The 15,390-nt window shown below is 38.9% G+C and overlaps 3 protein-coding genes across 3 annotated transcripts in view; all 3 read left to right on the top strand.

Moving 5' to 3' along the window:
- LOC134537246 (histone-lysine N-methyltransferase trithorax) overlaps nucleotides 1-122 on the top strand; it is a 21,472-nt gene extending 21,350 nt beyond the window's left edge. Inside the window, exon 14 of the mRNA XM_063377514.1 lies at nucleotides 112-122. Coding sequence (XP_063233584.1) covers nucleotides 112-122 — 11 coding nt within the window. The remainder of the gene's footprint in view (nucleotides 1-111) is intronic.
- Nucleotides 123-126: 4 nt separating this feature from the next.
- Nucleotides 127-1,375, top strand: LOC134537247 (uncharacterized; the record flags this gene model as incomplete). Its single annotated transcript, XM_063377516.1, has 1 exon — nucleotides 127-1,375. A coding segment is annotated over one exon (318 nt), but the record flags the coding sequence as incomplete, so codon positions are not given.
- Nucleotides 1,376-5,498: 4,123 nt separating this feature from the next.
- LOC134537498 (small ribosomal subunit protein bS6m) lies at nucleotides 5,499-13,962 on the top strand. The gene is made up of 4 exons (XM_063377995.1): nucleotides 5,499-5,702; nucleotides 7,698-7,837; nucleotides 12,786-12,947; nucleotides 13,620-13,962. The coding sequence occupies exons 1-4, from the start codon at nucleotides 5,658-5,660 to the stop codon at nucleotides 13,726-13,728; spliced, it is 456 nt and encodes a 151-aa protein (XP_063234065.1). The 5' UTR covers nucleotides 5,499-5,657; the 3' UTR covers nucleotides 13,729-13,962.
- The last annotated feature ends 1,428 nt before the right edge of the window (nucleotides 13,963-15,390 follow it).

Below are 15,390 nucleotides of genomic sequence, written 5' to 3' on the forward strand. Positions count from 1 at the left end.
CTACCTGATTCGCTTACTTCCCTCCTAGCTCACGGTCGTAGAGGGGCGTGTCCAGATAACTGCGGTCCGATCACGAACAGAGTGCGACAGCGTGGAGGGTTTGCATTCTAGCTTGCGACTAAATGAACGTGCGAAAATTCCGTGGCTCTGGTTTATGATCTTTGTGACGGAAACATCCTGGTTAAATTTTTTTGTTTTTTTGTCGCGGCAACGAGTGAAGGAACGCGGTTTGCGGAGCTGTGGGAAAGCGCGTGCTCCGGGGTGTTGCAGCCCAACTGCTACTCGCGGGTGGTCGACATCCTCGGCAAGAAGCACATCCTGATCTTCGCGCTGCGCCGCATCCTCCAGGGCGAGGAGCTCACCTACGACTACAAGTTCCCCTTCGAGGACGTCAAGATCCCGTGCACCTGCGGCTCGCGCAAGTGCCGCAAGTACCTCAACTGAGCGCCCGCATGGCCTGTGATCAGCACCTAGCCAAATATTATACAAAGTTTTTATATCACACGCGAAAAAAAAAAATGCTGGTATGTACAGTGTAATATAGTTTTTAGAAAGTTGTATAGTATGTATTTTTTTGTAAGTCCTGTACTGGCACACACACTATTTTACCACTGTGTGGTACCTGCTAACTTGATGCTGATAATATGTTGATACTGTAAATTTTATCTTTGCCTAGCTTACCTGTGATCTTTGCTACCTTTTATTCATCAACTTCCTTTTTTTTTTGTATGTTTTTTTTTTTTAATGGCTGGTGTATTATGTTTCTGCAGCAGAATTTTGATAAACTTCCGATGATTGTTATACACCCTGTGATAAGTGCTTCTTTTGTACGGGGTCCCGTGAGAGTGGTGCTGTTGTGATATTACGAGCGGAAGTGTTACTCGTTTCGGCGGTTGGTGAAACGGAAAGCTTTCAAAACACATCTTGTCACTGCAGTAATTTTCTGTTACGTGTCGAACAGTGGTTTTATTTTGCTACCTCTTAAGATAAAAGTGAGTCTTGCCGCAAGAGCTGTCGCACTGGGCCCCGCTTGTACATATGTACGTGGTAACTTAATTGTATGTTTTACAGATGACACTGACGTCCTCTAAAGCACGTCTCTTAGATGAATTTTTCCCTCAGTGGTAATAACTCAAATCACGTACAATACAGCAGGTTACAGTAGCGTTTAGCTTTGTGTAGTTTAGTATTCCTGTACACAATTAACTCATTAACTTTGTACATCATGTCACAAGTGTCGTTTCTCTTTGTTTTGCACAGCGATAAACGCGTTTATTTGAAATTAAACAAATCTCTATTATTGTCTTCAGTTCAATTGTATATTACTTGAAGACAAAACCTCACAAATAAAAAAAATGCAATTTTTATAATCACATTGGTTGTTATTATTTTGTTTGTGCTTTTGTGTACCTACATTTTCACAATCCCATCTTGTATCTTGTGTGGATTACACTTGATAACAGGGAGGCCTGAGCCTGTACAAATATGTGATGATACCGACCTGATTTTAAAATACTGGATGAGCAGATGCAGGACACCTGGTCTTTTAAATTATTAATCTAGACCTGATTGCTTCAGTGTACAAATAAAAACATCTGCCTGTATTTACCAGGCATCCCGTTTCTGTACCTAAAAAATCGTGATAGTCGCGAAATAATATTGAAACTGAAGGACTGGTCATGAAAGTTGTTAAAAAATTCATTCACAATACAAACCGTAAAAGTAACTTAACTTTAATATTCGGCACCTGTTTGTTAACTTGTGTTTTGTTTCTTGACGCATCACTTGAATTTATCGTCGCACATATAATATAGTAAATATCTGTGGCAACTGTCCGAATAAATCGTGCAGTTATGCCAACTGCAAATTTTCCATTTTTATAATCAATTAAAAGTTTTAGACGTCCAGTTACAGAGTGTTATTTATTATAGAAACGGAGAAACTTACTGGCACATCCAAATAGTGTGTATCAGCATTTTGTACGATATAAGTTCCTCATGTTCTCTGTGCTTAGGGCATCATAATTTTGATGACATGTAGGTTACGTTTTGGCAATAGTGGAAAGGCTTGCAAGGGTGGCAACAGCCACTTGCAGAACAAGCCAATGTTATGTTTACGTGAGATGTAAACAAGAAGCATCTCTGTAATCACGTCAGACTTTAAAAAAATTGTGTAAAGGTTACATGGCAGCTGTCTCTCAATCCATCTAAAGTATTGGAATATTTTTACCTATTATTATTGTGAGTTTGACTTCCATGACTTTTGATGCATCAAAACTTCAGGAAAGTGTTGGTACATTAACCTATTTTGTAATTTTTGGCAAGTAGTGAAAATTGAGGTTATGAACAATAAACTATTATCCATGTCGTTTCTTGGTGAGCCTAATCTTTCATTGCAAGGCATTTATTTCAAGAGTTCTGTTTTAAAACTCTAGAACAGTCAAAAAAGTAAGGATTTTTACATACAAACAACTGCTTAAGCTCAATTTATTGCAAATCTAAACATTGAAGACGTTACATCATGGTGATCGAGGCTCATTGACCAAACGTAGAATAGGCCATGGAGCGGGATCATTGGTACATAGAACTGGCCACCATGGACAGGGGTCATAAGGAAAAGCCAGCAATTAAATATGAATGTCATTTTCTAATAAATAAGGAGAGAGTATTATGTATACAGACATGCATGGACTGGAAAAGAATTGAGGGGTACCCAAGTGGAAAACGCAAAACGAGAGCACCTAATTGTATGTATGGTTATGTCTGGATGGGACAATAGGGCATTCAAGCAACAAATTATTATTAACTAGGATGGTGTCATAACTGCATGCATGCCGGTCCTGGATGCCAAGTTTACGTAAATGATCGGGAGATGCATTGTGTGTAGTCCGGAGGCTAAACAATAAAACTTAAATAATGCCTGACTGATGGTCAAATATAATGTTTTGTTCAGGGTGCTATTCCATAATAGTTCTGTATATATTCTGTCATGCTGGTGTACATATCCTCGTGACATAGCCCTTCCTCCATGAGTAGTGTCTTTCAATAGGGTATGAGTATGTCACCACCGTGCTTGTACGTTTAGCTAATTTGACACGTTGGTCAACCATCTCAAAACCCCAAAGTATCTCCAGAGAGACATCACAAATTATTAGAGACAGAGGTAGTTGTGCAAGGGGCACATTATAGTTTCACAATGGCTGGCCAATAATAACATTTATTTTAGGCCATGGCATATTTTAAAACATTCTTCTGGGACTAGACCTCATCAACCAGACTGAAAAAGTATATTTATACAAATAATACGGTGCAGCTAGATCAATTCCACACGGAATTGTAATATAAGAGTGCAACATATGCAAGTCTGCAGTTAGTGTTTATAAAAACTTTCTGACAGTATTTACTATAAAAGTCCTATAATTTAAATACATCAATTGTATCTGAGAGCATATTAACGACATAAACTGAATTGTAATGTACTGCCACGGAGCCAATGTAAAAAGGAGTCAAGTGACTTAATCAATTGACTAACATCGGTATTCCAAGACACAAAACTAAGGGTTTAATTGTTTAATATGCTAAACCTGTACCCTCTAATCATATTCGTAGTGCACGATAGGATTCAGCCAGTCCCTTATTTTAGGCAAGCTATTTTAGTGTCCTATCTGTTGCCAAAATTACGTTAATGTGCAGAGCTCACTTCGTTTATTTCGTCCAGATGGCTGAATTGCAGCTGGCGCCATTAACTCATATATAGTAATTTTTTGATCATCGGGGGACGTAACAAACGTGTTGGAGTGCCAAATGAAACTTTATGATAGCGAAACTGTTCTGGAATACATTTTGTGCACTTCAATTGTCAAAACAAAAAAATAATCGCAACTTGAAATTTACTTGAGAAAATTAAAATTACACATTTTAATTCGCACAATAATGCTGCTATCTGTAATCTGTAAAACATTTGGTGTAGCAAATGTATCAATGGTTGACAAACGTCCGCTAGAATGCTTTGAAATCAGTTTCTAACCTTGTGTATGGCACAGTTTATTAAAATGGTTGATTTTTCCTCACTTAACAAGAATTGTGTTTAGACATGTTCTGGAATATGATCTGTGAGTAAGGTTACAGTTGTATCTCACCAGTGATTATTTGCTACATTACCCGAATGTCTTGGCAACCTCCCTAAGCGCGGTGATGGCAAGACGAAGACCCCGCGGTGCGCGGGATCGTCTAGTCTCGACGCCGAGTGAACCTCAACTGCTGCCCCGGGCCACCAGTAAGCCGCGCTTTCCCGCACGAAAACGCGAAGAGCGGGAATAACTCAGGCTGAAATTTGCAACATAGACGCACAGTGAACACAAGTAGTTTTAATTTTAAAAATAGATAAATTTCGGGGCATTACATTATATTAATAAATTGTTTACAAATACTTAACAATAAGACAATGTCTGAAAGTTGTGATGGCGGAAGGATACACACACACCTAATGATTACTGTATGTTTATATGTGTTCTTGTGTCACTTTTTAAAATCTGTGAATATACCCTGCCCAGTAATAATTGTTTTGCTAATTGCCTGTACCATTTATTACAGTTACAGTTTATACTTTTAACCTGCCACATTTTACTGTTATAATAAGAATATAATTCACAAGTCTTTATTCTCTCTGGCTATCGATACTCCTACTGTGTTGGGAGAATAGTAAACACTCCAAACGCCCAAAAAAATTATTATTATTACTTCTATTCTTGTACATAATACATATCCAAATAGGAAGGTGTATATAAATTGTTGCCCAACGTAAATGCATTTGTACAGTCGTATTAGCTCAGTCCATGTCCGAGTAGTGCATGTACAGTTGATTGCGAATTACGACCAATCTAACTATAACAGCCGTATTTTCATTAATTTATCTAGTCATCCTTGGCATAGAGTCACTGGTGACTATAAACAGCCAGATCTCTGTCTAGCCCCAATACCTACTCTCTGCACGCCACTTGGCATCGTCTTGCCTAGCACTCAAATAATTTATCTGCCGACCTCCGCAGCGTAGCGGATGCACACCGGCTTACGGTGCGAGGGGTCCTGGGTTCGAGTCCCGGGTAAGGTATGGGTGTGATATTTACATGCTGATATTTGATTACCTCGGAATGAAATTGATAATTGCACTGACTCAAATTGACCCATTGGCTGTTTGGCATATCGCTGTAGGCCACGTAATTAAAAAATATATATATATGTCGCTCTTGTAAATGATTAGTCATCAGTTATATCAACTGGCGGAAGGCGGCAGGATGACAGTTTATTACCACTTTATAAATGTTTACGTTAAGAAACTGAATATATTGGTAGTACATATTCTAAAAAAAAAGAATATTACATAGAACAACTTTAATACTTTTGCCCTTCATCTTTGCCCTTCAGCAAGGAACAATCCCGCTTCTAGTGGCGAAATGTGAACTATTAAATTATACGTAACCGTAAAGATAACTTTGTGTCACCGTCTGACTGTATCATATCCATGGATATTTTAACTATGTTGGCGAGAAATGTAAATGGCAAATATTCTCTTGTGGCAAACATGTCTGTAATTTGAAACTGTCTTTTTTGTGAAGTAAAACTAGCATTGTCATTAAAAAGTAACTATTTGTGTGCAATATGTTGACGTACGAAATGCCGATACTTCTCAGGATAATGTCTCGGGTAAAGTTGTTTTCTTGTATGGGGAGTTACTATAATCAACAAAAATATAAGTTTTGTGACTGCAGTTATGAACGAAGTAATTAAGTGAATAATACGCTTGCGATTGGGCTTCCGCTCAGGGCAAGGAGTCCCCCCCCCCCCACTATTTTTACATTTCTTCCATTTCCTGAGAAGATGCTCTTCTGAGAATATAAAAATAAAAACCTGATCACATTAAATTTGACGATTTTATTCAACTACATTTAAATGTTTTAGATAGTTCACTGTTTTGTAGAATTAAGTAGGATATGTAAACTACATTTAAAATACTGTAAATTGGTCTCAAAGATTGGTTCGGTTACGGGTAAATATGTAGAGTAGCGGTATTTGCGGGGGAAAAAATGCTAATAATCCGAAAATACTTTTATTTTATGCTCTTTCACTTCCTCTTTTCAAAACAACCGGCGGAGATAAGAAATTCCAAATACTTTAGGAGATATCAAATTTTTTTAATTTTCAGAGTTGGCCGATATTTGTTAAAAAACATTTAAAAATTCCGAAAATACTTTTATTCTATGCTCTTTAACTTCCTCTTTTCATTAAACCAGGTGGAGATAAGAAATTCCAAATACTTTAGGAGATTTAAATATTTAATGTCGGTTTTGGGACATTATGGATTTTTTTTTCTTTCAGAGTTGCATATAGTGTAGGAAATTAACACACAAACCGACCATTTACATGATTTCACAATATTTTTAATGTAGCTAACATAACCTAATCAACTATCCAGACTTTTTAAAAGAATTTTAGATGTAGCTCATTAATTCTCTAATTTAAGTCTATGAAAGACTATATGGACATCTTTCATGCACCTTTATATCCTTTGTATGCTATTGAAGTTGCCCATGTGAACTGCGAACTTCGGTGATCTTTGGTGAACTTCAGAACTATTCGGGCCTCAGAATGGACGCGTGAACCTGTTGCTATACTTACGTAACCAACTGTTCACAAATTTTAAATTATGTTTAATGTAGCTAACTTACCTATTTGACCATTCTTACGATTTAACTTAAGTTCTCCAAAACATACACACACAATCCCACACAGAAGGCGAAAAAATAATTGTTTACATGATCAGTATTCTGGTTTTTTAATGAATTTCTCCAAAGCAACCCATTTGATATTTGTATTGCTCCTCTTGTGTGATTAGCCTTCTCAATTAAATATCGCACAGTTCCCAAAGAAACCTCTGAATGACTTTAAGCTAATTACCTAGTCGAGTGCATAGACCTTTATCATTCTTGCCTCTGGCTAGCATTACGAGATCATTACAAAAACTAATGAATACTTGTCTGCAACTGTTAACTCTCATGGCTTCACACAATTTTATTCCATTCCATAACATCATCTTCCAAGTCAGTCCTAGAAATCACTGAAGATAATCTAGTACTGTCTCAAATTTGATTCAATATACTTCTACAAGTTTCTTAAGTCATGAAAACATAGTAAAATTGATGACTAGTCATGAAAATGTCTTGAAATAATCTGTAACAATGCTGAAACGCAAAACAAATTCCATCCTTTTTTTTTTATCTCACTTCAGTTTTTTAGTCGCACATCAAATATAAATATTAGTTATGTTATCTTCACTTAACAACCAGGTTTAACTTTCTAATTTCAATATCGCTGTTCTGCAAATATTAGATCTATCTCATTATATTAAATTTTGCTTATTTTATTTTAAAATGTACCAGTGATATAAAAAATTTGTAAAATAATTTATTAAAATTCCTGAAAAAACTCTTGAAATTGGTTTATCACCTGTCATTTGACACCTTCATACTTCTCTTTTTTTTAAAGTTAATTTTGTTGTTTTGTCGTCAGTTTTTAGATATAGTCTCATGCTTATATCTGGATTGGTAAAAGTGGAAGAAATGATGTACTGCTGTGTACGGCTTGGCCTTGCAGCAGACTAGTGGCCAGAGGGAGTGCAGGCGTGTCTGTCGGCATGTGCAGAGCGAGACGGCCGCGACTCTCAAGCGCACGGCGGAGGCCATCTTCGAGACGGGCGGCTTCATCCGCAACATAGAGAACCTGGGCAGCGGCAGTCTGCCGTACAAGACCAGCTCGCACGGCACGGTGCACAAGAAGGGCAGGTGAGCTCCGACACTCGGCCCTGCGGCCGCTGCGTACTGGGAGTCGAGGGGCCCCTTTGGTTCCATAGGTAGTATACGTAATTTCAATCCTGATTCAGTTTTATGTAAAATCCAGTCATACTTGCCGTAGTACATGATTAAATTTGTGTGATAACTTACACACATTTACATTATGTTTTGATTCTTTTCAAAAAATACCAGTTTGAATTCAAGGACATTTTCCAGATATTTTCAGAAGAGTAGTAAAATGAATCCCATATTCAGTCTAGCTAGGAGACCATGGTATGCGAGTGGTTATATCACACGCCTCCCTCCAAGGTGATGATTCGATTCATGGGTGGGTCAAGCCTGCAGTTTTGCAAGAGGAAAACGTGACGGACGTTGAAGCCAGCCAGTAGGTTTTCTCATGGTACTCCAACTTACTCCACCCTCTCACTCTATCAATGCTCCATTCTTATCTCATCACCTCTCGCCTTTCGCCAACGCGATAAGCTGTAATTTATTCATTCCCACTGGTTTAGATTGCGTAGTGTTATTTTATTTTGAATGAATCTGCATTTCATTGCAGTGTGATGTTTTCCTCAATGATTAAAAAAATCAATTGAAAGTCCATTGTTTAAATTTACAGTATTTTTATGTTTGTATCTGTCCCTCGTACTGTCTCATTAGTTTTAGAATATCTATCATGAAAGTAATTCATTGGCCAGTCTGGAACAACCACAAGACAAATAGTGGCATCTGTCAGATATCTGTTGCTCTAGAGGTGGTATTGTTTAGTCATGCCCTCTCTTCATTAGCATTGTAATTTCTGTCCGTGTCAGCAGTAGATATGTTGCACAGAGGTCTAGTTGACAATTACCCATTCATGAATTTAAAGCTTTCGTGAAAAACTGTTTTGTGGACGTGCAGACTTGCATTAATTTAATTTATGTGTATGTTAAAGCAAACATTCATGTAGGCACTTTTACAAGGTATTAGTATGTTTTATTTTTTATATAAAATGTAACACAAAACATTTTGCTGCTTATAGCTTAAATACCAAAATAGATTGGCAACAGTGTCCATTGTTTTGTTCTATGTAAGTTCAGTTGCTTCTCTTTTTTAGGGGCCCACCTAGTTAGGTTTGTATTTGTGTTAGTGAGGCGGGATGATAAGTGCGACATTCGCAAGTGCTTTTAGCGCGGTATTGCCTTCAACGCAAGGATCTGGACTGGCGCTCGCAGTCTTCTCCTCGTGTTGCATAAGACAACTATGAGATTTGAGCACCTACCATGTAGCCCAGGCAAATTAGACATATGCTTCCCGAAAAATCGTCCAAAGCTGGAAAGTGTTTTAATACCTTTTCGGGGTCCCAAATAAGAGTACTGTGAGTTTGCGACGGATTCTGACTTCTGCTTAAGTTTTGGGAGTCAAAAAACCGCGGAAATTTCGCACTTTGTTTAGTTTTTTGCTTATAACTCCTAAACGACGCATCCTACAGAAAATTGTATTTGAAGCTTTTTTAAAACACATTAAATTCTGCTTTGAATGGTGTTTAGTACGTCAAAATCGGCTTAGTCATTTGGCCGCAATCGATTTTCAAAGTTGGTCCATTTTTACCAACTTGGCTAAAAAGTTGATTCTTTGTTTAGTTTTTCGTTTACAACTCCTAAACGACACATCCTGAAAAAAGTTTACTCATAGCTTTTTTTAAGAAAATTAGATTCTGCGTCGAATGGTTTTTATTCCGTCAAAATCGGCCTAGCTGTTTAGCCGCAATCGATTTCTGAAGTAGGGCCATATTTTACCAACTTGGCTAAAAAGTTGATTATGCCCTTTGAATGAATCATATGAATCATTTGATGATGTTTTATTCAATGACAATCATCCAGGGGCGGATACAAGAGTGAAGGGAAGGGGGGCACGCCCCCCCCCCCCCTTTTAGAATTTCAAGTATAATCCTTATAGAGTATAAATTCTGCTGAAAGAGCACGAAGAGCCCGTGCTATGTCATCTTCGTCGGTTATATTCCAGGAACATACCAAGGCCACAATGCCGAAATATCGTTTCTTGTTGAATGATCACAACAAGAAACGCCTCATATCGATGCTGACAAACAAACTGATTGACGAGGGCATTCACGTGAAACAAGCCTTGGAAGATGCAGATTCTCTGATTGTGAGCACAGCAATGGAGAGGTCTATAGAGGGAGGCAATGTTTTCATAGTGGGAGAGGACACCGATCTGTTGGTCCTGCTCACTTTTCATGTTGCTGTCTTTGAAGAGCCCATCTCCAATGTATTCCTCATGAAACCCGGGAAGCAGAACCAGGAAACTGTCGTTTACAGTCCGAGCAATTGCCGGCTGCCTGAAAACATGAGGAAGCATGCCCTGTTTCTCCATGCCTTCACGGTGTGCGACACCACATCCTCATTTTTCCGTCAGGGGAAAATAAAATTGATCAAGAAATTCATGGCAGACCAAAACCTCCTTCATCAGGCCTCTATTTTTCTTGACCCGATCGCAACTCCTGATCAAGTTGCAGAGGCAGACGTTCACTTCATAAAAACCTTGTACACGGGTGGCAGCAGCAAGTCCCTCAATCAAGTGAGGTTTGACCTCTTCCAGGGGTCGCTTTCAAAAAAGAATTTCGACTTGGCGTCCTTGCCTCCTACAGAAGCGGCTGCTCGTCAGCACTCCTTCAGAGTTTATTTACAGGTGCAGGTATGGAGGAGTAATGTACTAGATCCAGAGAGATGGGGATGGAAAATAACCACCAATGGGTTAACTCCCATCACAACGACTGATCCACCGGCCCCACAAGAACTTCTCAACTCCATATCGTGCACATGTAACAAAGGGTGCAAAGCAGCTTGCTCCTGTAGAAAGGCAGGGATAAAATGCACCACCATCTGCATAACCTGCAAAGGGCACGCATGCCTCAATTCCATCTCTGAAGACAAGGATGTTATACTGGATGCCACCCAGTGTGACGAGGAGATTGATATCATCGGAGAGCAAGAAATGAATCCTCATTCTCAAGATTCCGAGGATGAGGAGCTAGATGATGTGATCGGCGAAGAGCGACCGTCTTCTCATAAACGGCGAAAGAAATCGTCAACATGAATACCTTGTACATCTTTCATATTATGATCTTTCATGTACACAACTAATACCGTTATCGTTTACATGTATACATCTTTTGTTACCTTCAATAAAACATTATTCATTATAATGCCTTCTTGTATTTTGAAACCACATAACATCATTTTGGAGTGTCCAGGTGCGGATCCAGAAGGGGGGGGGGGGGGGAGGGGGCACGAATCCTAGAATTTCTGAAACCCCAGAACAATTAATATTTAATATTTGATTAAAAATAAGGATTATACTTGAAATTCCAAAGGGGGGGGCCATGCTCCCCTTCCCTTCACTCTTGGATCCGCCCCTGGATGATTGTCATTGAATAAAACATCATCAAATGATTCATATGATCCATTCAAAGGGCATAATCAACTTTTTAACTAGTTGGTAAAATATGGCCCCACTTCAGAAATCGATTGCGGCTAAACAGCTACGCCGATTTTGACGGAATGAAAACCATTCGACACAGAATTTAATCTTCTTAAAAAAAGCTATGAGTAAACGTTTTTCAGGATGTGTCGTTTAGGAGTTGTAAACGAAAAACTAAACAAAGAATCAACTTTTTAGCCAAGTTGGTAAAAATGGACCAACTTTGAAAATCGATTGCGGCCAAATGACTAAGCCGATTTTGACGTACTAAACACCATTCAAAGCAGAATTTGATGTGTTTTAAAAAAACTTCAAATACAATTTTCTTTTGGATGCGTTGTTTAGGAGTGATAAGCAAAAAACTATACAAAGTGCGAAAATTCTGTGGTTTTTTTAATTCCTGGCTCCTTAAGCAGGAGTTAGAATCCGTCGCAAACTCACAGGACTCTTATTTGGGACCCCCAAAAGGTATTAAAACACTTTCCAGCTTTGGACAATTTTTCGGGAAGCACGGCCTTTTTTTGGTCTAATTTGCCTGGACTAATGATATTATGTGGTGAAGAAATGAAGATAAAGATGTAATGCAGAATCTGTGCCTAAATATTATTTCTGGAAGCCATGTTCATTCTTCTAAAAATACAGTTTGAAAACTAAATACACAAACATAACTACTCATCCGCCCTCAGTGTATACTGGAATGCTATTCGCAAGCAGACCCCACTCTGGTGTTAGCTATTTTTAATTCACTATTTTTTCTCTGAAGCTCTGTACGCCATGTGTGTGCCTAAGTAAGCAAGCGGGGCACTTGAAATTGTGACTTCTCTTAATAGTACGTGGTCAGCAGCTTCCGTTCGTTGCTTGCCCTGCGTGTGCAAGTGTGTGTTCCAGTTGTGGGTTAGGCAAGCTTTGGCAAGCCCCAGAGCAGAGTAAAGAGTGTCTTTGCTTGCCCTGCATGTAGGGTTACCAGACACTGATAATAAAAAAGGAGGACATTTCACTAAACAGGAGGACAATATATTTTTTTTTAAAAAGCCATGAATTAATTACAATGGAGTACGATATTTTACAATGTTTTGGCATTTAATACAGTTTCAGTATAAAGAATCAAACAAACTACGCATATACAGCATATTAAAAACACGTGCTTCTGCATGTACTGCTACCTGTCAAGCTGTCATAGAACTACTTACTAGTGGGGTGACTGCGGACAGCGCATTAGCACGCACCGCGCGCTTTACTCAAGAGTGTAACTGCAGAAATTATCTCACTTTATAAAAAAAGCCGGACATTTTGGAGCATTAAGGAAAATCCGGCCGGACGCAAAAAAAATACATAAAAAGGACATGTCCTCCTTTTGCCGGACGTCTGGTAACCCTACCTGCGCGTACAAGTGTGTGTTCTAGTCGTGGATCAGGCAAGCTCGGGCAAGCCCCTGAGCAGAGATGGGTCGTGCCCACAGCCACTTCCTCCTGAGGTTCCACTGCCCGCCGACGAGGCTGGAGCAGCTGTCGGAGAGCGTGACGCGCGACGTGGACGTGGTTCGGCACCGCGTCTACAAGGAGCGCGAGCCGTCCAGCTTCGAGTGCACGCTCCACGAGGAGGTGCTGCCTCCGGCCTACAGGCGAGTGCACACCACCCCCTCTCATCCACTACTGAACTTCCTTTTCGTAAATATTGCTTATTAACGCTGTGTCATTTCACTTGAACATGCGGTGTGAACCAAGTTTCCAAAAAAACGACTTAATTCTAGAGTAAATCGAATATGCCCCTCGAATCAGTATCTGAAGGAAAAATATTTGGCCCTATTTTATGACAACAAAATGAAATAAAACAAACATTTTTATACATCCAGTCCCTTCATTGTACCTTTTTCTACATAATATTTTTGATTTAACTATGGTGCTGAAACATTCTACCCTTTAAATGGTTGTTTCACAAAATAATTTTCCAGAATCAATACATATTGTAATTTTATTTATATTACTCTTGGTGAATGGTAACAACATAGGTATGAAGAAAAACATTTATGTGGTAATCCTCATAGGGTATCAGTGTTGAATATTTTTACTTACTTTATTTCCTCTATTTTGCTTTGAATCTTTTTCCTCAAATAATGAATCCTTTGAATTCTAAGGATTTGATTGGCCCGTCCCTATTGAAAACCATTTGGCATAGAGTATGTGGTTCACACATCAACATTATAAAATTAATATTTGATCACTGTCCAAATTATAGTGCAAATAGTGGAATGAGTTTTATCTATGACAAACGTGCGTGACACTCCGTGTTGCAGAAAGGACGTGGCTGCCATGCTGGAGGAAGGCCAGCGGAACAAAAAGAAATCCTTCAGCAAGCCATTCAAGTACAACACCGGTCTCGACTACTACCCCTTCCAGAAGTGAGCGTTTCCACCTTTGTAGCACCACCACGGTGCAACTAAGAACTTGTCATCTTTTAATGTCCTCTCTACTGGTACATTGATTGGCTGTTATAGAGAGTCAGTGCTCGTGACTTTGAGAGATAACTGTAGTTGTAACGTATTTGCCTGTGCACTGTGAGAACCCCAAGGACAAGTGGGTACAGAAACTATTAAAATGTTTGTAGTTGTTAAAAGAATAAACTAATATTAAAGGGTTTTTTTGGTTTTTGGGTTGGGTCTGTAAATAAATTTAATGACAAGTAGTGGTTTTAGGGAAGAATTAAAAAATTTATTTTTTTATTATTATTGGCATTTTAAAAGCTTAATCCAGCCAACTGTTGTACTATAGTTACAGATTATACGTAGTGTACTGCTGTAGATGAGATATATATATGGCGTGCAAGTGAATAATATGGAGCCAATTATTTATACGAGAGTTTAACTGGTGTGTATCACATTAACATCTATAAATTTGTACATTTCCATCACAGCTGTTGCTGGAATGAAACATTTGGTGCACCTCTCTTGGTCTTCAAACAAACTGCATGGGTGATGTATCTCCAGTTCACTTGTCACCCTCCTTGGCATATCGCCCGTGGACGGGAGGCTCGACTGACGACCGCCAGAGGCGTCAACTTGGAACCTTCTTCCTGTTTCAGCTCCCATCATCATCCTGTACTTCTGCTCTTGCTTCCACTCTTCTCTCCTGTTTCACCCCAACTGCCAACATACTCTACAAACTTCATCCCTTTATTGCTCTGATCTTCCCAGCATCTCTTGTCAAGTCCAGTGACCTTGTTATAGAAAATCAGAGTAAAGCCAGAGAAGTTCAAATTGGTCAGGGGAAGTAGGGAAACTTACTTGAAATCCTGGAAGTGGAAAATCCCAGCAATAGTAATTGGAGGAAATTCAATGCTGCCACCACTAAGGCTGTGAGCATTGTGTAATTTCCCCCTTCTCCCCCCCCCCCCCCCACCACTAAGATTGTTTTCAAGTGTGTAGTTATACATACCATAAAATGTATGTAACATTCACTTAATGAAGTCAGCTGTGGGGATGTTTAGAGGCTGTATTACTTTGAGTCAGGCAAATATGTAATTTGCTCAGGGAGGGGGGAATGACATAACCAAAAATTTTTAGGTTTAATAGTAATTACAAGTGATAGAATTATAGTACAACTTAGTTTCAAAATTTTTTAAGGGTGTAAATGGGGGGGGGTGTTAAAAATTTATCTCGTTACGATGAAAACAATTAGAAGAAATATACGCTGTTAAAATGTGGCTGAATAGGCAGGAGGCATCATTTTATGCAGAGGGTATTGGAAAGCTGGTGCATCGGTACGACAAATCCCTCAATCTGCACAGTGATTATGTGGAAAAATAGAGTAAAGATGTACGTTTCTTTTGACATTAAAATAATTTCCCAATTCATTCCCGTTTTTTTATTACAGCCGATCGGAGGTTGAAAAAAAAAACCTCGTATATGGAATGGTAATCTTTTTATATTTTGAGCTAATGTTGATTAATATTTGCCCCGCTAACATCCATGTTGTCATGACAATTGTGTGCCACTACTTTCAGAACTGTCAGATAAGTGCACTTGTTAATGCACTCATTCGATGTAAAGATACCAAACTGTGAAGTAA

Source organism: Bacillus rossius, chromosome 12 (genome assembly GCF_032445375.1).
Source record: "Bacillus rossius redtenbacheri isolate Brsri chromosome 12, Brsri_v3, whole genome shotgun sequence".
In the NCBI taxonomy this organism is placed as follows: Eukaryota; Metazoa; Arthropoda; class Insecta; order Phasmatodea; family Bacillidae; genus Bacillus; species Bacillus rossius.